Here is a 26585-nt window from a genome sequence, read left to right on the forward strand (position 1 = left end):
AGGAAATGCAGATAGCTTCAGAGGTGTTTATTATGAATGTTTTTCGGTCAAATGATCATATCAGGTCTTTCTTACTGTGATGCAGGGAGATGGTTAGAAATCTGGAAGGTGATGGTCCCTGGAAGAAAACTGGACTGTGGGATTGCTCCTGCAGGGGGCAGTGAGAAGGCAACTGGAATCGATGAAGATAAATTGTTAGACACAAAGACGTGGCCCATGATGAATGCTTTATTTTTAACTGTTCATAAGCATGTCTGTGACCTATTTGAGTAGACATGTACTCGTGGGAATGAAAGGATTTTAGTCCAACCCGTTCTTTTTACAGATGAGAAAACAGGCTCTGAGATATTAAATGTCTTTTTTATCATCCATCTAGTTAGTGGTAGGGCAAGGAATTGTGGTGAAGTTTCCTAACTCCAACACTGCTTAAAAACAGAAAGATAGGGATCATTTTTATCTTCACATTAGATTTTCTCTTCCTTCCAGACAGGAGGTTTTTTATCTCTGGAGGAGGGAGAGTGGACATAGCTGAAAAGCAAATATATGACCTTAGAGATAAGTTAAGGAGCTCCGGAGATGATTAAATGTCCAAACAAGGCAGATCTGTTATGCTTGGGTCAAGCCATGGCTGGAGAGACCTGTGGTGTGGAGGCATGTCTGGGGAAATCTGGGTGGTTGACCTCAGCATGGTGGCTCTGCACATTTCCCTGAGCCCTCAGCACTAGTATAAGTGCCCTACACCTCCCTACTAGGAGATCACATTTCTCCCAGGTGGGAGACCCTGCAAAAACCTTTCCCTGCAAGGCAGTAGGCAAATCCTTCAGGAGATGTCCCTTCTCCTCTGGAGCTCAGGCTAATAACTGGGGTTAAGTCCCAGCTTAACCCAGGTATGAACCTGCTGTGCCTGAGAAAATAAGACAGAGAATATGCCCCAAGAAGATCTAAGAGTTAGCTGACCTGTGCCAAGCAGGAGCCATGGGAATGCCTTTGAGATTGAATGTTCAATGTGTTTTGATAAGGGGGCCATAAAGGAGAGTGAGTAAGTTAAAACTCATTGACATGGGGCACTTTATCAGGACTTGGGATGAATTAATCCTGTTCTCATTATTAGGATGGCTCTTAGAACCCTAGAGATAGCACATTCTAAGCAAAGGAAAATGAGAATGCTTGAGGTGCCCCTGCAAATGACAGAGGAAGGAATAAAGAGGCAGAGGAAAGTGGATATATAGGAATGCATATATTGACATCAGAAGGCCCACTGGATGGTCAAGTTCAATAGTAAGGTCCAGATGATACACCATCCACACCAAAGCCATGAAGAAGTTGCTGGGACCGACATCCCTCAGAAGATCAGGGGTCTCCCATCTGCAGGTGAGACAGGCAGTCACAGTGCTGTCTCACTAACGGCCATGGAGATGATGTTCACCAAAGTAGCAGGGGCCATGTGATGCTATTTAACCTCTAGGAACCAGAAGCCTGTGATTATCCTAACAGATGGCAAGGTTGGAGGGCAGCCAAAGGGGCTAGACTCTCATGGAGTTGTAAAGCCAGTTAATAATGTGTGGGTTCCCTCTGGGAAAAACAGACAGCAACCAACAATGACAGTGTTTCATCCCCCAAGAGGGCAGGAATGGACTGTTAGAAGATGAGGATGCTTGCTCCAAAAAATATTCATGATGCCTTTCCCTGTTCCTGGACCCGAGTCAATGTTCTGATCTGGTACACACTGATTGAAGAAGAGAGGGAGTCTCTAAAAGACAACCCCAGCAATACTTCAGTAAGTATATACCACCATGAATCTGTCAGTCCTTCTACAAGGGACCCTACAGCCATTTACTCAGGTGACCACATTAAGGAGAGGGGATTACTCACATAATTCAAGCACTATTAAACACAAGATCCGAGTTGATACTGATATCTGAAGGCCAAAAGAATCATGACATTTACCCTGTTAGAGTGGGAACTTAGAGGGACCAGTAAGAGTCCTGATTATAATTCTGTTAATTGTGGGTCCACTGGTCTCAAAGATCCACCCAACAGTTATTTACCTGGTGCAAATGTGTATTTATACATTATGCATAATTGACACAATTGGCATTTGAAGTAACCTTACAGTGGATGCTTGGCGTGTGGAACTTTCTAGTGTAAAAGGCCTAGTGGAAAGGTCCAAAACTGCTCCTTCCTGACCAAGAGTGAAAATAAAGATGATATCGCTGTTCACCACCATCCCCGCCCAAAACAGTATTCTGATTTACTCTCTTGGTGGCAGAGGGGTGGAGTCAGAGGTTCCCCTTGGTCTCACCCACTGTGGGAGTACAGAGAAGTCTCTGTGGAACTCAGCTGGTCAATCCACTTGAGTCTTTCTTATTCCTCCTTACCCAATCATAACTACAAATAGTCTGGGTAGAGTGTGATTACCAGAGGCCGAGACCACTCTGGACCAGTCTGAGGGCTGGGTCTCACCACAGTGTGGTAAGTCATCAAGGCCTTCAGAGGTGCTGGCCAAGGGTGAGGGGTAAAAAATAGAAGAAAAGGGAAATCATGAGATCAGGTAGGGCCTTGAGATATACTGTGGAAGAGCAGGTTCAGGAGCATGTGGCCCAAACAGAGGACTGTGGCAGCCATGGATATGTACAGCTCAGATGTTCCTTCAAGACAAAAACCTACTAGGAAGAACATAAATAGTTGCTAACCTTTGGGATCCACTCAAGTGCTCATGCCAAGGCCATGCTCTCCTGAGGCTGCTTCAAGTTCATAACTGAGCTTGCAGAGACATCAGACCAGACCATCAGCCCCATGCAGGAGTCTCCCAATGAAAATTCTCTGCTCTCAGATTGCCCACTGGCCTAACCGAAATCTCCCCACTGCAGAGTGATTTTTGGCCAACCCTCCTTCCTTCCTTCCCCATCTTCTCCCACAGGTGTTAGAACTTTCTGCTCCTGGGGCACCTGGGTGGCCCAGTTGGTTAAGCACCTGCCTTTGGCTCAGGTCATGATCCTAGAGTCCCAGGATCTAGTCCCATATGGGGCTCCCTGCTCAGCTGGGGGGGGGGTCTGCTTCTCCCTTTGACCTCTCTCCTCTCATTGTATCTCTTAAATAGATAGAATCTTAAAAAAAAAAGAGCTTCTTGCTCCTTTTGTCCTTCCCCCTCATCTTTCTGCACTTCTAATTTTGTCCTGGCTTCTGAAGGACCTGTACTGACACACACAATCACTTCTCTCACTTAAAAAGCAATTTACATAAATTGCTAAGGTTTACGAAGTAAATAAAAATGGAACTAATGAGAGCGTATTCATCAGCACAATTGTTGGATAATATTGTATTACCTATGATCTTACCTGAATTTTATTTGTGTCAATCAAGTGCTGAGCCATCGATTTTAGGATAATTGCAAAGAAGAACCAGGAGTGCTATCAGAAAACAAAAAGACAGTAAGAAATTTATTATGTTACAGCAAAATAATGATGACTCCGTGCTCTAAAGCATGTAATGTTATAAATATTGATTTTAAAATGTATTTTGGAATGGATGGGCCAGCTGCACACATGACCGTCCAGTCTGCACAAGTGAGTGCTGTCCACAGACCAGTGACTCCCACTTTAAGGTGCTTCTTCCTCCAGCCTGGAGTTAAACTCTGGCATCACGATTTCCCCTCTGAAGGATGGAATTAGGAAAGAGGCCTTTGCAGAACCAGGAATATGCCAGTAAGCCCTTAAGGCGGGAGCCTCCTGGGGATCCTTATAGGTCTAGAAAGGGAGTTAGGGGTTCCAAGTGCGCATTTCTCTTGGCTTCTCTCCCACCTCTTCCTATGGGGAGGTGTGTAGCTAGAGAAAACCAAAACATGTACCTGCATGAAGGTCCCTCTTTCTTGGGTCTAAGGGTCAATCTTACCCAGATACGGAAAGTATATGTTGTCTATGTACAGTTTAAAGAATATGCCTCCCTCCCATTTTCTCCACCACAGATAACAATTTTGAATTCTGTTCAAATGAATGCCAATCATCCCCTTACTTTACTTGGTAATTTTGCAACCAATTTCATACATGGAAGCAGTACTTAATTTTGTCTGCCACTGAACTCCATATAAATGGAATCATCTTGTGCGGATTCTTCTGTGATTGGCTTTTTCATTCAACAGATTCTGTCCTGAAATTCATTTCGGTTGAGCCACGTAGCTGGAAGTCTAGTATTGTCCCTGCATTACACACATGACCGCAATTTACGCAATCTGCTCTACCATGGACGGGCATTTGAATTCTATCCAATTTCAGTTGAGACAAACTATGCTGCTAAGAACTCCTGAGTACACAGTCCTAACTCCAGAATTCTGTCTGAGGGGAGAGGCAGAGGAGGTCTGAGTTCTAACAAGGCAGCTCTGGCTTAAGGAAGGGGTCACTTGATCTTGGAAATGGAACTCATAATTAACACAAGGCACATTGTTAAAATCCCCTAACCCCATCTTGTCAGAAATGATATTTTTCACCCCAATGTCCCCACATTTGCCTCTTAATTCAGCTAATACTTACCATGCTCGACCTCTTAGCACTCTGGCTTGCCTCTACCGTTTATCTTGAGTCCACCAGGGTTAATGAAATTAAACCTTTCCCTCACTTCATGTCTGATAAGAGAAACCCTGCTCCCCTCTTGTCCTCCAATATCTGTTGGTCTCGTATATTCCTTTTCATGTGCACCCAGCCCACTGCTTCCTAGCTCCTGACTCCCTCTTGACATACCTTCTGGAATGCATGGTCCAACATCAGCAAAGTCTTCTGAAGGTCCAATTTCTCCCAAATTCCCTTCACCTCATCTTTTAACTGAGGGCTGACTCTCCACAGAGAAGCCTGCTTCTCTGGCAAGCAAACCCCCTGAGCACCCCAAGACCATCCTCACCCCATTAAAGTCTGTTCCCTACACAACCATCAGGTCTGCTCACGTCACACTCCTGCTCAAGACCCTCGAGTAGCTCATTTTCACTGAGTGGAAGCCAAAGTCCTTGCAATGGTCCACCAGGCCTTAACTACCTGCCTACCACTGCCCCCCACCTCCCACCCCCGCCTGCTCCAGCCACACTGGCCTCTTGGCCGCCCCTTCGACATTTCAGGCACGCTGCTGCCTTGTGACTTTATACATGTCTCCCCTTTACCTTTACTGTTCTCCAAGCCAGTTCCACATGGCCAACCCCCTCTCTTCCTTTGCGCTTTGTGCTTAAAGCTTGCCTTCTCCAGAGCTCTATCCTGACCATTCTATTTAATCTGCAAACCTCATTCTGTACCCCCAGTGCACCCAGCTCCCCTTACTGGCTCAACATTTTCTTTTCCTATAGCACTTCTCAACTTTCTAATACACGATTTAATTAATTTTGTTACTATGTTTGCCCTTTATTGTTTTTATCCTCCAGTAGAATGCAAACTTCCCAAGGGTGGAGGTCTTTATTCTATTCTCTGATGCCCGCCAAATGCTGAGTTTGCTGTCTGTCCCATGGGGGGCACTTGGAACATCTTTGTTGCAGGAACAAAATGAATATACTCATAAGACTAATTTAAACACACTGCTTGGCTTAGAATAATTTGAGTTTAGGGAACTCATGTTGATGTTTATTGATCCCACCTTCTCTTTCCAGCTAATCAATCATCCCTCTGTCAAATCATGATAGGTAATTAATTTAACTAGGGACTAAGTCCATTCTTCTATAATAATTTAGTCATCTATTTACAAGCTTCTCACCATTTTATGTGCCTACAAATGCATGTGTTTCAACTTTCTGCAGTCAAACCATGGTTGCTTTGTCTGTTTCCTCTCCATTAGTATATTCATTAATACCTCACTAATCCTTTTGTTGATACATTTCCTCTTGCGGTGCCTAAAAGCACCACAAACTTTATTTTTGCTACAGTTAGCACTTCGTAGTGTTTCAGATGATTCTTAATAGTTACTCATTCTGTCTGTGGGCCAATGGACTTCACTTGGGACCACTGTATATTTTCTGTTCCTTTGACACAGATCTCTTTTGCTTAATGTTTTTATATACTACAGTTTCAATACAGTTTATGACGTTAATCCCAGAAACTATAAGAGAAATGATCTATGGAAATCAATGAGTCTTATTATCTTCCAGGGATGAGAGCATGTGATCTCTTGTGCTAGCTGTTGAAGGATTGTTTCAAATTCTTTACCTTCAAGACATGTTTTACTGTTGTTGAGTCATTTGATTTCAAAAGACCAGTCACATTTTTAGCCAGTTCCTCATGTATTGTTCTCTCCTTGCATGCCGTGGTCTTGAACACGAACTGAAGGAAACCCAGAAAATGAAAAAAGTTAAAGACTTTAAAAAAAAAAAAGCATCAAAAATTATGTTACATGATTAACTCGTATTTCACAATTATCTGCTCATGCCAGATTTTTGTCATGAAAAAAATGAAGGCCCAATGATAAGAGTAGTACACAACCATTCCTATTCAGGGCTTTGCACAGAGAGGGCTCGGCTCACCTAAGCTCTCCTTGAAACTCTTTTTGCAGAAATCAAAGGAAAGAGCCAGAGAGCAATTTAGCAGGTTCAAGGAAACATGGAGGGCTTTGACCCACCTACTCAGGACACATTTCCCCTTCTCCTTCCTTCCACTGGTAACAGGTGGCATGGTAGCATTTCTTCATCCTGAAAGGGTAGAGCACCCACTCAAATAGCCAAGTGGGGAAGCAGGTGCCTTCCAGAGGCCAGTAGGTGAGCTCCCCACACGCCCAGTTTCTTTCACCTCATGCTCAGACACAGCTAACAAAGGGTTCATGAACATTGGCCATCAGTAAGATAACAAATGCTGCTCACTTTTTTTTTTCTCTTGAAAGACTGGTTTTGGGGTGCATTTCTGAATGTATGTAATGGTTTTAATTTTCAGTATTTCTTCCTAGATTTTAAGGGTATCGGTACCCATTTATGCACATATCTTAAATATAAAATGCTTATCCCTGATTATACTGGTTTACTTATGAGTTGGGTTTGCCTCAAGAAAGGTTATTTCTTCATAATCTTCACCACCCAGACTTCACTATAATCAAGAGTGAAGGAAGGCAAGAAACTCAAAGCAGGAGCCCATTCACATTAGGATTTATAATCGTATCTTTGAACTTTGCAACTCATAGACACCTAAGTTGCTCTGATGGAGCCTGACTTCTCCAAGCTCATTGCAGAGGAGAAAGACAAAGCTAAGAGATAACGAAACTGGCCCAAATCAAGAGTAATATGACTTTTTTCCCCCTCATGAATTGTAACTCATCTGAGGGTAATTTAATTACCAGCTACCTGGTCCCGTGTAGTTATTTAACACCAACAGCATGAAAACTAGCTGTGAGATATTCTTATTTTAAAATTTTGGCTGGAACATGTCAGTGCCATGAATTGCAATAAACCATGGCATTTAATTAGATCGACTTGAGACACACATCTTTGCAAAAGACATGGTGTATGTGTGTATTTTGGATATTGTAAATGGGGTGAGTTAGCAGCATTTAGCACCACTGAACTTGAAATGGTGTTTAGTTTGCTCCTGAATGCATATAAATTCCATTGAATATATCACATCTTTCAAGGACATCAAAGCATGTATTGGTACCAGCCCATCAGTTTTCATTATACACCTAGATATAGGCCTTAATATTCATGTACATGTTAAAAAATACTTTTTCCACAGGGAATTAAAAAAAATCAGACTCTTTAGTCAAGGTTTAGTCTGTTAATCATGTACTGCAACAGGAGGTCAATCATAGACTCATAGAGCTAGATGTTCATTAGGTTCATCCCTTCTCACTTCACAGAGGAGAAAAAATAAGGTCAGAGAGACTGATTACTCAAATTAACTATTTAGCCGACTAGAGTCTAATTTCCCACTTTCTAGTTTAATGTTCTTTCTGGAGTAAAATTCCGGTTGATAATATTTATTAGGGTGTGTCCACTTTAGATATGTGAAAATATTTTTATGAAATACCTTTAGGAATTGTTATAAGCTTCAAAACCCACTTAGGTATACATTTCTGGATTTCACCCACTTCAAAGCAAACCAAATAAGCAATCTCTTATATTGCAAAATCAAATTGTCACATCAAGAGATTTCAAACATCCTGGTTAAAAATGAAGACCATACCAGGATGCATTCCAATACACCTTTTCAAGAGCATCACAGAATGAGCCTGAGGGCTGATTTAAGGTTCTCATAAGGAACTTTCTTTGGCTGTCACAAAAACAGTCATAGCATCGGTGGGTTCTTAACGTAATCTTCAATGATTCCATTGGGACGAGGTAAATACTTGTGTTGAAATGAAGATGGCTTTGTGTAATATGGACTGGGGAATTGTTTTCTTCTTAGATCCTTTGGTGATTGAAATGGAAAACGTGAGTTAAGCATTGAGAGAAAGTTCCATAGATGATTCTGTTGAATGTAAATTCATCAGTACTGGATTAAAGTATGCTACCGTTCTGTCTTAAACAGAGAGAAAAATAAAGAAGCATTTGTAGGTCAACTGTCTTTCAGCAACTGAAATGTACATTGTGTTGGATAAAATCATACTATAGGGAAACTATTGTGAAGGAACTATTTTTGGCATATGGGCTATTTTAAGGAAGGGCACACGCTCATACTTGAGTATTTGGGAAGATACTTAACATTTCAGGCAAGTAGAAATTATGCAGATATAAAACCATAATGTAAAAGTCCTTCAGAGGGATTCACTCCAGAATGAAATTTCATGGGATGTTTTGTTTTGTTTTGTTTTGTTTTTCACTCATTTCTAGCACAGAAACCCCCACATTCTCCTCTAGTCACTTTTCTAGATGTCTAAATCATAGGAATATATGTTTATTGGTATAGATTAATGGAATAAATTATTTGAGTGTCTCAAAAAGGTTTGCTCTGTACAGAAAAAAATAGAAATTGAGCTCCTCTATGCAGCATAAAGTAATACAAGACTCTCTCATTTATCTCTGGATGGATTCTTTCTTTTCATTCAAGAAGATGACATTTAGGCAGGAACTCTAATGTGCAAACATCATCACAAGTTCACTGGCATTAGTTCATAGGCCAACTGGAAATGAGAATATGAACATGTCTGAGTGAACACTTGACAAAGGACGCTGGAAGCAGTGCACAGGGATGGAATGGGCTAGTGGATCATGCCCGAGGATAAAGGACTTAACATACCAGAAGCAGGTACAAATATACAGTAACTGGGAAAATGAAATAATGCCTGAGAAAACAATAAAAAGAGCTAAGAAAACATTACCGAAGAAACACAGAGCATTCAACAAACCAACAGGGAAAATATTCCATAATTTTACACAAGAATTGTATTTATTTGTAATGTGAACTTCAAGAGGGCAATACTTCTTTCATTTTCTCTTCTCTTTCTCTGCTCTTTCCTCCCGTATAAATATTCATTTGCACAGGTACATGTTATTATACATTTAAATAATATGTCTTGACCATCAATGCAAAGAGATGGAATTCTAAGTAGCTAAGGGGAATGCTTGATATTATTGTGGTGGGCCCCATCCAGTTAAAGGGAGAAAGGTCCCACCTACTGCAGACAAGAAACGAGACAATCACACAGCACAAGGGGATAGACCCAGGGTCCAAGTGGCAACTTTGTACCTTAATGTACGACTGGACGGAGTGGTCCAGCTGCTCCTCATGGCATTTGGCCACAATGTCGGTCAGAACCCTGGAAAAACAAAACTGTTTAGTGGTCTTTCTGGGAAAGGTGAGAAAATACAACTTGGTTGGGCACTGGAGTGCTTCATAAACTGGGAATTTAATAGGTACTGAATGAATGCAGAAACCAATTTCAGACTTCCCCTTCAGATGCCCCAATATCTACATTACCCATTAACCATCTCCAGCCTTGAAATCTCTCAACACTAAGATACGAGGAGTATCTATGCCAGCAATATTGCACTGGAGACTCTTATGGCTGCTATGTTGGTTGACACTGTCTTCTTGAGAAAGGATCATCTTTGGTATCTTATTAAAACTTAAAACTTTTAATCTCTAATTGTCACAGTCCTTTTAAAGAGGACTTCCCTTCCAAAAAGGCGACAGTACCTATACTTTTGTAAAAAGCCATTAGGTTGAGATTCAGGGTTTTGTTTTTTATTTTCCATCTTAGCTGGTGAAGTGTTTCTAGCAGCAGTGGTGGTACTATTTTCATGTTAATACATCCAGCTGCTCCATGGCTGTAGCATTTTGGAATGTCTGGGAATTTCAGCACATCTCTGTTAAAACATTAAGGAGTCTTATTCAGGAAGACCAGTGTATTCACGCTGAAAAGAGCCTCATTTGAAGGCACAACTAGGGACTTTTAATCTGGGTCTAGAACTGGCTGTGGTGGGATTGTTAGACATACTTTAATTTTCCAGAGCTTCAGAGTGCTACTTTAAAAACAAGACTAAAGACCTTCATTCTGAAAGAGATTAATAATATGCTTACAGGTTTGTGAAAGTTCTGGGCACATTTCAATGTTGAGAGTAATTTTTTTTTCCAGAGTTCTGTGATTGCTTTTTTTTTTTTTTTTTTATGAAATTTTTTTTAAATGAACATTAGACATATATGATGCTTTTAACTAATTTAAAATAGTATCTCTATGGAGAGAAAATTAGGTTCATCAAAGTTACTAGACAGATTAGTAATGTTGGAAGAATGTAGTATAGACAAATTTAAAGATAACAATTAAAAATTTTAAAAAATCTAGTGTGAATGTGAAATGGTACAACCACTCTGGGAAACAATTCAGTATTTTCTTAAAAAAAATGCATATGCAACTATCATAACCCAGCAATGGCACTAAGCATTTACTTCAAAGAAATAAAAACTTATGTACACCTAAAATCTACCCCAAACTAAAAAAAAAAAAAAACAAAAAAAACCAAACCCAGATGTCCTTCCTATCTATGTGTCTGTCTGTCTGTCTATCTAAGTATCTACCTATCTATCATCTATGTCTGTCTGCCTATGTATCTATCTAAAATTTTAACAGATTAGTAGTTACCAGGGCTAAGGGGGGTGGGCTGGGGACATGAGGGAAGTAATTTTGTATAAAGGGCAACATGAGAGATCCCTGTGGTGATGGAAATGTTCCATGTTCTGTTTATATCAATGTCAATATCTTTGTAGTACCACCACGTTCCAGTTTTGCAAGATGGTACCCCTCAGTAAACTGGCTAAAGGGAACAGGGTATCTCTCTGCATCATTTCTCATGATAGCATGCAAATCTATAATGATCTCAAAATAAAATCCTAATTAAAAAACAAAAGAGAAAGTTTAAAAAAGAGGTCCAAATCTTTATCCAAATGATAACAGATTTGAAGTCAAGAACTCAAGAGTGAAAAAATACTTAAAATCTGAGACATATGTTCAAGTGAAATGCAAGCATGCACAAGTGGGTGGCCATTTCCTTATCATCACAGTTTTGTGCACTCACAGACAGTAAGATCTCATCTCCTAAGATCGTGGGAGAGATACCTGGTCACAGTTGTACTTATTTCATCTTCTTCATTCTGTACCAGCACCTTGAAGAGCTGATTCAAGATTATAGGCAGAAAACTCATGATTGCGTGAATCTTTTCCACATTCAGTAAGTTCTGTGGTAAGTTAGTGGGAGAGAAAGGGCACTGATTAAATTTAAAGCACATTCTGCTGATGTGCTTCAGAACTCAAATACGAATCCTCTAGCTCACCTCTCTCTGGCTTTATTCTCCATTGCACTTAACAAGCCACGTGGCATTGGGAAATAGTTGCGAGGAACTGATATGCAATTATCTAATTTAAAATCAATTGATTCTGATTTTCAATCATTTTAATTTGGGAAAAAAACCCTGAGGTTTGCTTGTTTTGTAAACAACAGGCAGAAACAGTTTAGGAATTGAGAAATAACCATGCACTCTCTGAATTGATAAGGCATTTAAAAATTGTCTCTTAGTTTGTTACTCATTGGAAACTGTCAAGGTCTCTTTTGCCTGTTTCTGCCCTGGAAACACGGAAACTATTTGCGTGTCATGTTACCTTACAAGAGCGGATGAAATTTGAGGTAGGTGACTGAGACATATCTTTCTCTCTTTTTTGGCACTGTCGGAAAAATGCGTTCACACGGGGATCCTGAAACAGCAAATAAAATGTTTATCTGATGACACATAAGCTGTATAGCAATTTTGCTGATGGAGGGCAAGTATTTCTGGAGGACAGATGCCTCGATAAGCAGGTGCTTTATCAAAGAGTCGAGTGTGTGCTTTTCTTCTTAGTCACATGACAGTGGCTTGGGAAGCACTTCTCTTGGCTCTCCCGCCCTCATTTTTTAATTGTCTGGTTTTTTTTTTTCCTACAGACTTTGATGTATTTTTCTTATATATTTCTTAACACACATGAGAAGGTGTACTCTTAATTTGCACAGGGATATTTTCAGACTTAGAATGCCTGAGCTAGTAAAAAATTAGGAAGTTCACTCTAACCTGATGAGATAAAACTGATTGGTACCCTTTGTTATGGGATGAATTGTGTTCTCTCGTATTCCACATGTTCAAGTCCTAACTCCAAGGACCTCAGAATGTAACCATATTTAGAGATAAGGTCTTTAAAGACATAGTTATATTAAAATGAGGCAGTTAGTGTGGACCTAGTCCAAAATGACTGATGTTTCCATAAAAGAGGAAAATTACGGGCACCTGGGTGACTCCACTGGCTAAGTGTTTGACATTTGATTTCAGCTAAGATCTTGATCTCAGAGCCATGAGTTCAAGACCAACCTACTTACAAAAAAAATTAAGGAGGAAATTTGGACACAGGGATAGACAGCAGACATGTACTGGCATAGAGAAAGACCTTGAAAGGACCCAGCAAGAAGATAGCCACTTACACACCAAGAAGAGAGGCCTCAGAAGAAACCAACCCCACCAACACCTTGATATTGGTCTTCTGGACTCCAGACTGATGAGAACATAAATTTCTGTTGTTTAAGCTGTCCAGGTTGTGGTATTTATTACAAAAGCCTGAGTAAACTAATTTTCCCTTTAATGCTATTTCCTGAAGAGGGTGGCACCTTAGAAATTCTCTAAGTTCTGAGCTAAGGGTCAGAATTATATAGTCGGAAAGTGAGACAAAGAGTTTTAGTGAAGTTACGCACTCTGGGTATTTCTCTGGAATGTGCTGATTCTGGAAGGATATCTGTGATTTGGGTTTCTCTCAGTTCTGAGGTGTGTGTTTGTGTTATATTTTCAGTTTCATTTCACTTATTCATCTATTTGACAATTATTCATTGGAAGCTGACTATGTGCCAGGCCCTTGGCAGGCGTGGAGGACAGCGTGGAGGGCTAGGAAAACCCAGCTCCTTCCTCTGTGGTCCTTCCATGATGCTAAGGAGACAGGTACCATACCGCCATGTTGACACACACCTACTTGATCATAGGTAAGTGCTTCCCAGGAAAGCAGGGGCCATGTGGGTACACAACAAGGTGACACAGCATGTCTGAGGGGTCAGCAAATAGGAGAGGCTTCTTTGAGAAAGTGACATTTGAGCCAATGCCTGACGGACCAGTGGGAGCTGACCAGGCCAATGCAGGGAGGGGAGGAAGAGAGAGAGATTGCCTTCCTGGCAAAGAGGGCTGAGTTTTGAAAGGGGAAGCTAAGCAGATGGAGGGCATGGCACTAGAGACGGCCTGGGCATTTGGTCACTGAGGTGAATCCTGGGATTGATGAAGGACGAATGTGTCCCATCAGGGCAAAGAGCACGTGGGTGGTGGCAGCGGAGGCAGAGAAAGATGTCAGAGAAACACCTGGCCCATTGGAAAGAAAGCAGCTGGATGGGTGAGGAAGAAAGATTGATATTTTGAGGTATACAAAGGCAGGATTGGGTGGGGAAGGGCCATTCTGTGGGACTTGAGGAGTTTGGGTAGAGGACTGGGGAAGAGGGCTAAATCTGGCTTGAGGACCCAGAGATTACGGAGAGAAATTCTGAACCAATATGTGTGTAATACCTGGAAGATGTCTTTTCTCTCAGCAAGTGAGTATTAGCAACACACTGAATTTAAGAGAGGAGAAATACAGTGTGTGTAGTTAATGATTTGCTTTGTACTTTATAATTTGTATCATGAAAGTCCTTGCACTGACGTAAAATCAGCTGTCTTGCAGTGGAAGATGTGCATCTGTGGTAATTTAGCAACAGCAATAGCAACATCTGTAGAGCATTTTTCAGTTCCTGAGATGTTTTCCCATGCAATTTCTCATTTTGATCCTTCCCACAACGTCAGGCAGATAGTACTGTCACCATTTTCCTGCTGACAAAATAAGGATGGCAGGAGTGAGGGAAATTGTGCAGGATCACTGTGGAAGAATGTGGCTGAGGAGGCTCTCCAGGGCAGTTCTGCTGACCTCGTGGCCTGTCCATCAGGAGCACCAGGTAGGCCCTGGAATCAGACTTAAGTTTTTGTCTTGTTTTGTTTTTAGATTTTATTTATTTATTTGATATAGAGAGAGAGTGAGAAAGAGCACGAGCACACAAGCAGGAAGAGTGGCAGAGGGAGAGGGGAAAGGAACCCGATGCGGGACTCGATCCCAGGCCCCTGGTATCATGACCTGACCCCAAGGTAGACGCTTAACATACTGAGCAACCCAGGCATCCCTCAGGGTTAGTTTTAAGGTAAAGATAAAACATCTTTCATTTCGACCTTTCCCATTTTTAATACTTGGGTGTTGTCAGTGAAGCAAACTGTATTTCCAGGAGGGTATCATCCTGAGACAGATGCGTCTGGTGTTCTAGGGCTGATAAGTTGGGACGTTCTAGCTCTCCTCAGAGAGGCATAAAGTTATGCTGCAGACATTCTTCCTTCGCAATTCTCAGTCACCTGCCCCTCTGACAACCTGGGAAATGGTGAGTCCCCTTGTCTAAATACAAGAGCCCCCTGATGATTCTCCGTGTTAGAGCAAATGCTGAGATTTCAGGACAACACACTGACCTGAGTGTTCACTGTGGATACCACAAATGTAGATACTTTGAAGAGTGGTTTGCCACCGTCAACCCACTTAATGTCACTCCCACTGTGCTGTAAAAAAGAGTATGTTACTGTCACTGTGGCAACTGAAGAAAAGAAAATAAACAGGTTATTTAGCTTATGTTAATTTGCCATCCAGATCCACTCACCTTACATGACTCTAGAGAGGCAAAACAGAAGAAACAATTACATTGGGCAATATTGGGGAGGGAGGCCAATGTGATATCAGGGGGCCATTCTAATGGAACATTTCCACTGGCCAAAAATGAAACAAGACCTTTAAAATATTATAGGTACTCAACTCATAACGATAGTGGCTGCTTATACTACAGTCTTTGGGTTCATTTAAATAGCAGACAGAAGGTAACCTCATGCCATTTAGCTCATGTATTTTTTTTCTCTTAAATTATACATCATTCAATACCTTTCCACTTGCAGAATCTTGAAAGCTTAAATAATTAGGAGGCAGGCTTGTTGCTATTGGGATATTGTATTCTTGAGAAGCTATCTGATCATGTTTCATCAGGGGAAGCCAAGCATATCCAACTGTGCAAAGGAAGAACAAAGAGAAAACTTCTGAGTACAAACCTCCATGGTGAGGGGTAAAAGCAACATTATTTGTCACTTATGAATAGAAAACCTCATTAAAAAATTTAATAAATGGGAGCTTTACAATACTCTCCAGTTCAAGTCACACAGATGACATGTAATGCTGTCTCAGATCGCATCCTGTCAGTACCTGAAGTTTCCAGCATCTCCTTTTTCTTGGCATTGGCCTTGGCATTTATGTCACAAGTGACGTGATAAAAAGAAAACAAAATATGGTGCTTCTCATGGAGCTGGGTCGGGAGCTCAATTTTCACCTGCAAGGAGAGAGATAATAGCCAGACTAGGATGAAACTCTTTTGCCCTGGGTCAGGGTAAGACAAACCATAGACACTTTGGTCTTCTAAAAATTCTTTCCCTGAAACTGAGGACCACATTTCTTAGTTAGTGTTAGAAGGACTGATTTCACTCTCAGTGAATATCTGTCCTGCTAGCAGTCATGTGTTAAGGGGCTGATATTTTTATTTCTTTATTGTGTTGGGTGATGATAATTTAGAATGACTGGTATTTCTCATTTGATAATATATGTTAGTAGAGGATGGATTACACACACACACACACACATACACACACACACACACACACACACACACACACACAACTACCTGCAGGGTGTCAAAAAGGCATAGATTGATTCTATCATCAAGGAACATACATTGAGTGAACTGAGTCATTGCCTGGTCCTTTGTGCACAAGGACCAGTGCACGAGCATTGCTTGGGAGCTCATTAGAAATGCATAGTCTAGGACACTGCCCCAGACACGTGAACACAGAATCTGCATTTTCATAAGATCTCAGGTGACTTATAGGCTCAGTGTTCAGAAACATGGCAGCAGGGGATGATGTAACTGAAGCATGGATGTCTCTTTATAAAAAGAACAAAAAATAGATGAAGGGTGTTATTGTGTTAACCAAGCAATGAGCTATTTTGTGACGACATCATGCTGTAGCTACATGAAGGATGCTTCTGAATAAATATAAAACATAAAGTTGATACATGGTAAAAATAGATGTAATGAGGAGCCTACTCCATGTTCTTAAAAAGAAATGTTTTGACACCCTCTATATTGTATAGTGCTTTTCAGTTTCCAAACCTCTGAAACATATGTTGTGAAAGTATGATGCATTGTGTGTCATGTGTCAGGTTGTGAGGATGACACAAAGGTAGGAATTGTGTTGAGAGAGGGCACAGTGCTTTGACTCAGTAGGAGTTTTGCAGTCTAATCAGTAATAGAATCTTCCAGGATGAGAAACTGTGTTTTTCGGTAAGTCCTTCATGCAGGACTAACAGGATCCCATGGATGTAAGCTGCTTTCAATTCCATGTGAGCAGCTAGGTAGTTTCCAGAATGGTCAAGCAATAAGGTGTTAGAAAACCAAGAAGATTATCTGCCAGCTTCTTTATTAGACTCCTTCTGCATCTATCTATCCAGCACATATTTTCACATTGTTCAGGAAAGGATTTATTACACTGATATTTAAAATGTTATTCCTGGAATCGCAGCAACATCATCTGGAAACTTGTTCAATGAGTATCATGCCAGTTTTCAGACCCTGTTCCAGACATCTGGAATCCAAAAATCTGGGGTGGGTTACAGTAATCTGTGTTGTAGCAAGCCTTCCAGGTGATTCTGGTGAATGGTAAAATGTGAGAGCTTCTCAATTAGAGTGGTTTACAAGTTTACACATTCTTTATATCCCAGTGTTCTAACCTGGTAACAAAGGCTGATGTACACTTAAGAATATACAATAATCAGCCATGTACCAGGTAGAAATTTCCTTTTTCTTAGCTAACATAAAGAGCATACGGGAATGCAATAAATTCTCAAGAATTCCAGTTAACTATGAATGCATCCTTCACTTAAATACTGCAAATATTTACATTGTAAAAGCATCATGAAGTAATTCATATCAATTTTTGCAATTAATGTAACCTTAGTTTTCAGTATGCACTGCAGAGTTCACTGGGCTTTCATTACATGCATGTTCTCCTATGGAAAAGTCCATGGTTTTTATAAGAATTCTGGGAAACACATGTGAGCAAGAAAGATTAAAAGCCAGAGTTAATAGTGAGAATATTCTCTCTTTTTTTTCTTTTTGAAAAAAAAAATCTTATGTCTACAGTGAATACATCTTTCAGAGGGGCTTTTCCAAGGGGTCAATTGATACAGTAAATATTCTATAATATAGTGATGGCCCTTTACCTTAATATTTTTTCATCTTCTGTCCTGAATTTATAGGGAAAAAAGTTTAAAAGCATTAAATAGATGTGGAGGAGAGAGATAAGGGAAGTCTGTGGTTTCACTGAAGTTCTTTTAATTAGTTTTGAAATGATTGATGTAGAATAAGGTATGATGGCAGAATAATAGCTCCCTAAAGATGTCCTCATTGCCCTAATCTCCAGAATCTGTGAACAGGGCAAAAGGGATTTTTGAAAGTGATGAAATTAAGGATTTTAAAATGGAAAGATTATGGGGTCCCAATGGAATAACAAAGTCCTTACTGGAGGAAAGTCAGAGTTAGAGATGCAAGAAGAGAAGCAGACATTAGGGTTAGGAAACTTCTGGAAGAGGGTCAAGGCCTGCAGAAACTTCTAGAAGCTAGAAAATATGAGGCAAGGAGCCTCCCCTAAAACCTCCAGAAGGAATGCAGGCCTGATGACACCTTGATTTCAACCCTGTGGGACTCTTTTCAGAGTTACAACCTCCAGAAGTATAAGATAGTGAACATGGGTTTTTCTAAGCCACTAAACTGTGGTGATTTACTATCAGAGGAGCAGGAAACTCATGGTAAGATGTGGTATTTTTAATCCCAGACACCATATCAGCAGGTTGCATTGGTTCAGACTTTAGCTCTATAGTCATAAATTAAATTTAATCACTAATGCTATTTGTCTGAAGCTCTTTATAATATTGAGTTGCAATATTGACAACTTGACATGCACAGAGTAATCTCCATTGGCCCAACTACTTTTTTTCACACATCTTAGAGCAGGGTGGTGAAGCTTGAGGCCCCGGAGTCCTGTGGCCCAGTCTGAATTCTGATGATCTCTTATTAGTAGTATGCCCTTAGCAAAGTTACTTCTCTGAGTTGCAGTCTCCTTATCCATGAAAACAGGAAGGTTAATTTTATGTCAGTTTGACTGGGCTAGCAGAATGCCCAAATAACCAGTTGAACACTATTTCTGGGTGTGCCTTTGAGGATGTTTCTGGAAGAGATGAGCATTTGAATTTGAGGACTGAGTAAAGCAGAGGTCTCCCCCACCTCCCAGCATGGGTGCTCATCATCCAATCTGATGAGGGCCTGAATAGAACAAAAAGGCAGGAGGTTGAATTCTCTCCTTGCCTGACTACTTGAACCAGAACATTGATGCTCTCCATCTACCCTTGGTGCCCCTTGTTCTCCAGCCTTCAGACTGGAACTGGAATTTACACCATAGCCTTGCTGGCTCTCAGGTCTTCAAACAATACTACTCGTTTTCCTGGGTCTCAGGCTTACAGACGGGAGATCTTCTTGTCTCCATAATGATGTGAGCCAATGTCTCATAATAATTCTACCCATCTATACATATACATCCTCCTATTGGCTCTGCTTCTCTGGAGAACCCTGTGGGGGTTGAGATGATGCCTATATGGAGTATACAGCATGGTGTCTGGCACATACTAAGAGAGTCTCAGGAGTCGGCCAGGGCAGGTCATGTCTCATGCCACAGTCAGAGATGATGAAATCCAACATCTCCCAAGGTCACCTACATCATGAGGCATAGTGTTGCCTCACACTCTATGTTCTTTCCACTATGACATGAAATGTGGCTATTGATTGGTAAAACTAACACAATCTTTATTATATTGATTAATGAAATAAAAGAAAAAAAATTCTCACTGAAAAGACTGATACCATAAAAACATAAGTATTTTTGAAGGGGGATCCAGCACTGAAACATCTGGATTTGCCACAGAACTCTCAGAGCAACTGTCAATTAATATAGTTTCTAAGTCTTACTTCAATAAACACCTGCCCTCAACCTGAGACGTGGTCCAGAGACAGTGTTTATCTTTGTGCATGACCTGACCCACTCGTTCATCTATTTAGGAGCTCCTAGAGGGGCAGTGGAGGTGTGGCCCTTACCTCATCGGAGAAATCTGGATTCTGGGAATGGTGCAGAACTGCTGTGTGGGCAGCTGAGGTGAAGAGAGGGCCTCCAGGTTTTCCATAAATACACTGTTTAAAAAGTTGAATGATTATGAGTGTCTGAAATTAACCCGAAGCACAAAAAGAAAAAAAAAAGTCACCACTCTTCAGTTAGCAATCCCGGAACAAAGATGAATTTTGTGATAACTTGCCAAGCTTCACTGATATCTAATTAACCTTGAACCTCTTCCACTTGCTCCTTGTATTTCTTATACAAGTTGGCTGCCAAAGAAAGTTTGAAGGCTTTAATTCATCATGTAGCCCTTACACCAACCTGAATCAGTTTGTTAGCTAACTTTTGATGTCCAGGAGATAAGAGGTAAATTGCTCAATACTGATTCCTGCAAGATGAATTCTTGAAAGGGCCTGTGGTATCCAGCTCTGGCTTAGAATTCAAGGCAGTCAGTCCTGGGTGACTACGAGGTTTGGTTGGACCCAAACTCCTGAAAAGCCAGCTCCCAACCACGAATGCTGAACTAGAAGGATAGGAGTGGTTCCAGGTTCCACCATTTTGCATTACTCTTCTATGCCAGCCTCTAACCAAGCCAGGGGATGTTGTAGGGTAGAGCCTAGGCATGCAGCTTCAAAGCTGCCTTAGCCCAAGGCTCATGGTGCCTCTTCTGGAGTCTTCTGTATCTTTGTATGATCCTTTAGAACGCACTGACATAGGACACCCATACAGCAGCTATTATTCCTTTTTGCTAGAATTTTCCCCATAAACACTGCACTAGCGGGCCTGCTGTGCTTGTCCTCTGGTCATTGCCTTTGTTTGTTTGAAAATTCCATTTTGCTTTAATTTTTCTCTCCCAATGCTAACTGATGTTACTGCAGAACTTGGAACCTGTGGAGACTGACAGTGGCTCAAGACCATTTTAAAGAACTCTTTCTCCCCTGCGTGATTCATTCAATCACTCTGACTGAGGCTCCTTCTTCTGAATTATGCTATGAACCTTCTTGCTACAGAGAACATGGCTGGTACCTGACAGAGTGCATTAAGAGATTATCTCAGATAAGGGGTTAATTAGAAATCGGCTTTGTGCTTTACTATTCCATCCCTCTGATTCATTGAAACTGGGAAGATCCGGCCACAGGTGCACTAAAAATAATTTTCCTTTCTTTCTTATGGATTACTCTATGTTGTTTGAAGTCTCTAAAATAAAAACAGTCTATATCAGAGATGAACTCTGAAAAAAATGACATCCAGTTGCTCTTTTGGAGGTTAAAAAGCACAGTTCATACAAACCTTATAGTCTTACGGGTTTCATTAAATCACGTGATTTACAGCAGGGACACACTTTTCAGAGCCATCTCTCTAGCTTCTTGGGCCACGTGCTCCTTCCGTGGACATGAGCATCCCATGAGCCCGCTGCCCCAGCCCCTTAGCCAGTATGCTGCAGCCCCTCGGCACAGGCCGCTCGAGGGCCAGCTGTGATGGGACATTTTAAATGAAACATGCTGAATTGAGAGGCGGGCTCTTTGAAAAGGGCAGTCTTGCAGAGGGGAATCTTTGCATTTATTTCACACTAGAGTGGTTTGCTTTTTTTCCAAGTCATGAAAAGCCAAGCAGAGCTATGAGACTGACATTTCTAATAAAACCAGGTAATGATGGCTATTACATCAGGTTCATTTTAGGAAATCTAACACAAATGTATTGACTTGCTCCTCCTTCAGTCACACTCAAATAAAAGGCTCCTTGGTGGTGAGGAGAACCTAAGCGCTGCCTTCCCCCTTGGATGCTGTATCCTGTCATGGACTTGGCTCACCTTCACGGGCTTGGCACCTTCTTCGTCAGAATTTTTGAATTCAATGCACACGGTTATATTTCGAGCCTGAAATTACAGAGAGGGGAAAATGGAAATTGTAATTTCCTGTAAAGAACACCATACACACACACACACACACACACACACACACATACACATACACATACATACACACACACACCCCCAATCCAAGTGTCTAAAATAAGTAGCTTCTAATTAAATCTGAAAAATGTAGAATACCCAACACTTTCTTCTGACAGTATCCATAGTGCTCAGAAATAGCAGAAGGACTTGGAGATATTATTTAAAAGGGAAGAAAAAACTCACATCAAAAGGAAGCAGATATGCTATTTTCAGAGTATCTTAAGAAACTACAAAAAAAGAAGTCTAGAACAAAATAATTTGGGGCCGACTTGAGAAAAGATTATTAATATGTTATAAAACTGTGCCTCCTTAAACACTTTGAAGGTGAAACTCATCACGGCCCCTTATTAAGCACGATCTGCAAATGGATTTTTATTCCACAGTGTTGACCTATAATAATTTGTATTTGAACTTTCAAGAATCCGTCTTAATATGATCTCAGTAGGGTGCAGAGAGAGCACAGGTCTCAGAAACATATCATACCTTGTTGAAACATTTCTGGCTATCGTACTTGAGGTGCCTGGGGTAAATGTAAATTTGATTTTTGTAGACTCTGTAAGGACGGCAGTACTTTGTTGAGTCGTAAATAAATTCTTCCACCTCCACTGTGGGTTCTAGTTGAGCTGTTACATCGAAAGGCTTGACAGGGATAAAGGACGATGTTACACAGTCTTTAAAAATCAGAAAATAAGAGTTTGTCATTTAATGGGATTGTTTAAGGTGAACAATACTTAACATAGTTTAAAATGAATTCACTCAAAATAGAAACTCCATATTTGCAAAGGAATTTATGTTAAATTATGCAAGCATGAAGAATTCGTAGGAGGTAGAGATGATAGATAATCAAGCCATTTAATATCAAAATTGATGTCTCAAAAATGGGTAAATCTTTTGGATGGATATATAATTACAATCTTTTTACATTAAGCTTCATAATGAAAACTAAATTTTAGCTGATGATTCTCTGAACAAGCTAATCAGGTATTATAAGATAAGGATTAACCCACTGACCTTTACCTAACATTATAAAAATAATACAGCTATTGACAAAACTTTGTCCAATCAGTCTATTATGGATAGTACCTAATGAATTGATAGTAACTTTTCCCCCATGGAATGATTTCACAATACAGGCCTGCAGACCCCTCTGGATTATTTGGTATAATTTATTCTATTTTTCTTTCCAGTTCTTACAATCTTTTTTAAAAATTTTTTTAATTTTTTTATAAACATATAATATATTTTTATCCCCAGGGGTACAGGTCTGTGAATTACCAGGTTTACACACTTCACAGCACTCACCATAGCACATACCCTCCCCAATGTCCATAACCCCATCTCCCTTCTCACAACCCCCCTCCCCCCAGCAACCCTCAGTTTGTTTTGTGAGATTAAGAGTCACTTATGGTTTGTCTCCCTCCCAATCCCATCTGTTTCATTGATTCTTCTCCTACCCCCTTAACCCCCTATGTAGCATCTCCACTTCCTCATATCAGGGAGATCATATGATAGTTGTCTTTCTCCGATTGACTTATTTCACTAAGTATGATAATCTTGAAAAACCTAGCCTTGTAGGAACGGCCTAAGGAAAATAAAAAAGACAATCTGAAGTTCATAAATCAAAACTTCTGTCACTGAACAGCTTGGGGCTGTGTTGTGGTCACTGGAAGGCAGCAAGGCCTTCTACTTTCTTTTACCCCATCTGGAATTTTCCTGTTTCAAAAAAGCAAAACGGTCAGCTAAATATGCTTGGGAATCAGATTACAGGGATTTTTTCCCGCCTGAAATCAATTATAATATTTTTATTATATGTTCCAATTTCTCTAACATCCTATAGTAATTTCAAAGAGAATATTCTAGCTTTTTTTTTCTTTATTTTTCTTTCTGTAGGTAATAAAAGACAGACACATCTCACAAATCAGGTAGAGGAAATGGCTTAGTTTATTCTCTATTTTTCCACACCAATCAATATAAAAGAGATTTGGAGCCATGGCTTAGGTTAAAATGCTTATTTTATTTCATATTAAAATTATTTGTAAAAAAAATATAAAAATGAAAAACTTAATAGTGCTAATGGTAATTCAAATATCCTATGGTAATTATCCTCTCTCTGTCTGTAGTTGATTTTAGGATGCCTTTATTCATTCTTTGCATCACTGAGAAAGTCACAGAAAAGGCAGAATCAGAAGTAAAAAAACAAAATAGATCCATCTTGTCACTTATGAAATAAATTCTAAAATTCTTATTTATAAGTTAATAAAAGCTCCTTTTAAAATTCAAATTTTCACTGACTTAAAAAAGATACATGCTCCCCATGTAATAAGAGAGTCTAAAAATATTCTAGCGATAATTACAACGTGACCACTTGGGTGGCTACCCATGGTGCTCAGAGCAGCCCTTTGGCACACAGTATGGGGGGACCAGCCCTGTATATTGAGTCAGAGGAACTGGATAGAATATAAATTCTCCCATTATGATTACTGGTTTATGAGTCTATCTGAACCCAACATTCCTCATGTACAGCCCGTCAGGGTTTTGAGGACTAAAGGACATTATTTAATACCTTGCAGGGTGCCTGGTACACTCGAGATATATATATTAGTTTACAGTGAATATGGTTCCTGTCTTATCATACTGATAGTCTGTCTTAATGGAAAAAGAAAAGCCCCAAATTTCTGTAGGATAATGAATTCTATTTATCCCAAAATTTGAGAAAAAACTCACAAAGTATTATAACTAACCAACTATCCAATGAACCAACCAACCAATCAACCAACCAAAAAGACCACTAACTATTCAGAACTCTACAAGTAAATCGTGACATCATCATCATACTTGGATGTTCCAAAGGAATGTTGTCAACAGCAATATCCAGGCTTCCAGGGATGGTCTGTGTTTTGCTTACTCTGTCAGCCCTGTGAAAGTAGGGAGCAGAAACACACACACACACACACACACACACACACATTGAATTATTTTAGTCGTCAAGAAAATGAATCATCTGTAATTCTGAGCTTTGATAAGAGTAAACAGTACAACCTGAAACAACCTTGTGAATGGTTTCATTGAGCTGGTTTTATATTAATAGAAATCAGTAAGGGATCAAGTTACAGATATTCTGAAGAATGTTTTAGGTTTATTTGCTCCTTATTTCAGATAGCATTTATATAAATGGCCAAACAAGTACAATAGTAAATAGATCATTTTTTAACAAAAAGTTCTAGTATTTGAATTGGTTAAAGTGATTTTTCTAAAGACTTTTAAGAAGTCTTTTCTAAAGACTTTTCTAAAGACTTTTAAGAAGTTTTGAGGACAAGGGTTGTCTTGGCTACAATTGCTAAGTGGACAGTCTGCTTGTTCCCTCTTCACCAATAACCACGGACAAGGAGCCTTTCCCTGACCTTGGTTCTTCTGCCATTCTTCTGCTTCATGAATGTGTGCAGACACCCTCTTACCACCTATCCCTGTCCCCACATTCACTCCAGTTCTCTCCCTGTCTACCAAAACTTCTGACCTATCGTTCTTTTGTAGTAAGATGAAAGTTCTTGAAACATAACAGTTTCAACTGTTACCCCTTATTGGAGACCTAACAGGTAGAATAATTATAGTGGTGGGTCCAACCCACCCCTTCCTAGCATGAGAGCTGACTGTTAAATTTTCCATCCTATGGGTGTCAGGGGAGTAACAGTTTAAAGTCAATCACTTATCTTGAGAGATCTTATCATCACCAGATGTTGAACGCATGGTAATACATTTAAGAAATGCTGTGGGTTTTATGAAGTTTTTCTTCTTTTAGCACTAACTTTCATTGTCTTTTCCAAAAGCATTTGAATGACAGAAATACTATGAATTATGGAATTCACAGCAATGAATTTCTCTGTGGAATTTTAATACATAGCTCTAAAATTCTTAACACCCCTCCTATTTAGACATGTCTATGTTTCCTTTCTTTGAATTTAGGCTATGTGATAGATTGACTGTATATTATGGCAGAAATGTCACTGTGACAGTTTCAGGGTCCTGGTCTTAAGAAACTGGTAGTGATCACTTTCGGAAAACTTACTCTTAGAGGCCAGCTATCCTTCCACGAGGAAGCCATAGTATTTCATGGAGAGGTTCCCATGGAGAAGAACCAGGGTCTCTAATCCACAGCACCACCTGAGCTCCCAGTGAACAGTGCATGTCAACTTGCCAGTCATTCAGTGAGCCATCTTGAATGTGGATCCTCTGTCTCCATTTGACCTCTGCTAGCTGATGCCATGTGCAGAAGAGACAAGCTCTCCTTACCTAACCATGTTCAAATTATGGATTTCAGAAAGTAAGTGATGCTCTTTAAAGCCACTAAGTTTTGGGGTGACCTGTTACATGGCAATAATAGTTAACTGACATGGTTTTACACTCTACCTATAATTCTAGCAACTTCACTTTTGTTGTGTTATTCAGGCATAAGTTGAGGTCATCTGTAAAGCATCTACTTCCCAGAAGAGTTTGGACATTCGAGAATCAGGTAATCAAATACTGTTTATGCAGAGTTAATAAATCAATAGTAGCAATGTAGCTGATTCATGTAAATTTTAAGAGTATTCAAAAATCCTACCTTCTGTAATCTGACACTAGTTTTAGCAGGTCCTCTGTTGAAATCTTGCTACTTTCTTGTCTATACAATGGTGAAAATCTTGAGTCTCTGTCCACATTTCCCTGGTTGTCCTTAAATACTGATCTGAAAGAAAATAATAGTTGTTTAGGTTGGCATGTTGTTCAGGTTGTTTACCAAGTTGTGTTTTTAAGGTGACAAATGATTCAATTTCCCATTTGTAATGGAAGAAACTGCAGGAAATAATGAACTAAAAAAGACAAGAAGA

At 40.1% G+C, this 26585-nt stretch overlaps 1 protein-coding gene across 8 annotated transcripts in view; it reads right to left on the minus strand.

Annotated features, from left to right (window-relative positions):
• DOCK10 (dedicator of cytokinesis 10) overlaps positions 1 to 26585 on the minus strand; it is a 269317-nt gene that overhangs the window by 53526 nt on the left and 189206 nt on the right. For all 8 annotated transcript variants that reach the window (XM_059393595.1, XM_059393597.1, XM_059393600.1 and 5 more), the window contains exons 15-27: positions 26321 to 26443; positions 24559 to 24638; positions 22207 to 22394; positions 21580 to 21645; positions 19754 to 19846; positions 15760 to 15883; positions 15445 to 15566; positions 14985 to 15071; positions 12043 to 12135; positions 11503 to 11621; positions 9636 to 9705; positions 6174 to 6287; positions 3339 to 3410 (exon numbers count right to left, since the gene is read on the minus strand). In XM_059393595.1, coding sequence (XP_059249578.1) covers positions 3339 to 3410; positions 6174 to 6287; positions 9636 to 9705; positions 11503 to 11621; positions 12043 to 12135; positions 14985 to 15071; positions 15445 to 15566; positions 15760 to 15883; positions 19754 to 19846; positions 21580 to 21645; positions 22207 to 22394; positions 24559 to 24638; positions 26321 to 26443 — 1351 coding nt within the window. The remainder of the gene's footprint in view (positions 1 to 3338; positions 3411 to 6173; positions 6288 to 9635; positions 9706 to 11502; positions 11622 to 12042; positions 12136 to 14984; positions 15072 to 15444; positions 15567 to 15759; positions 15884 to 19753; positions 19847 to 21579; positions 21646 to 22206; positions 22395 to 24558; positions 24639 to 26320; positions 26444 to 26585) is intronic.

Source organism: Mustela nigripes, chromosome 3 (genome assembly GCF_022355385.1).
Source record: "Mustela nigripes isolate SB6536 chromosome 3, MUSNIG.SB6536, whole genome shotgun sequence".
Lineage (NCBI taxonomy): Eukaryota > Metazoa > Chordata > Mammalia > Carnivora > Mustelidae > Mustela > Mustela nigripes.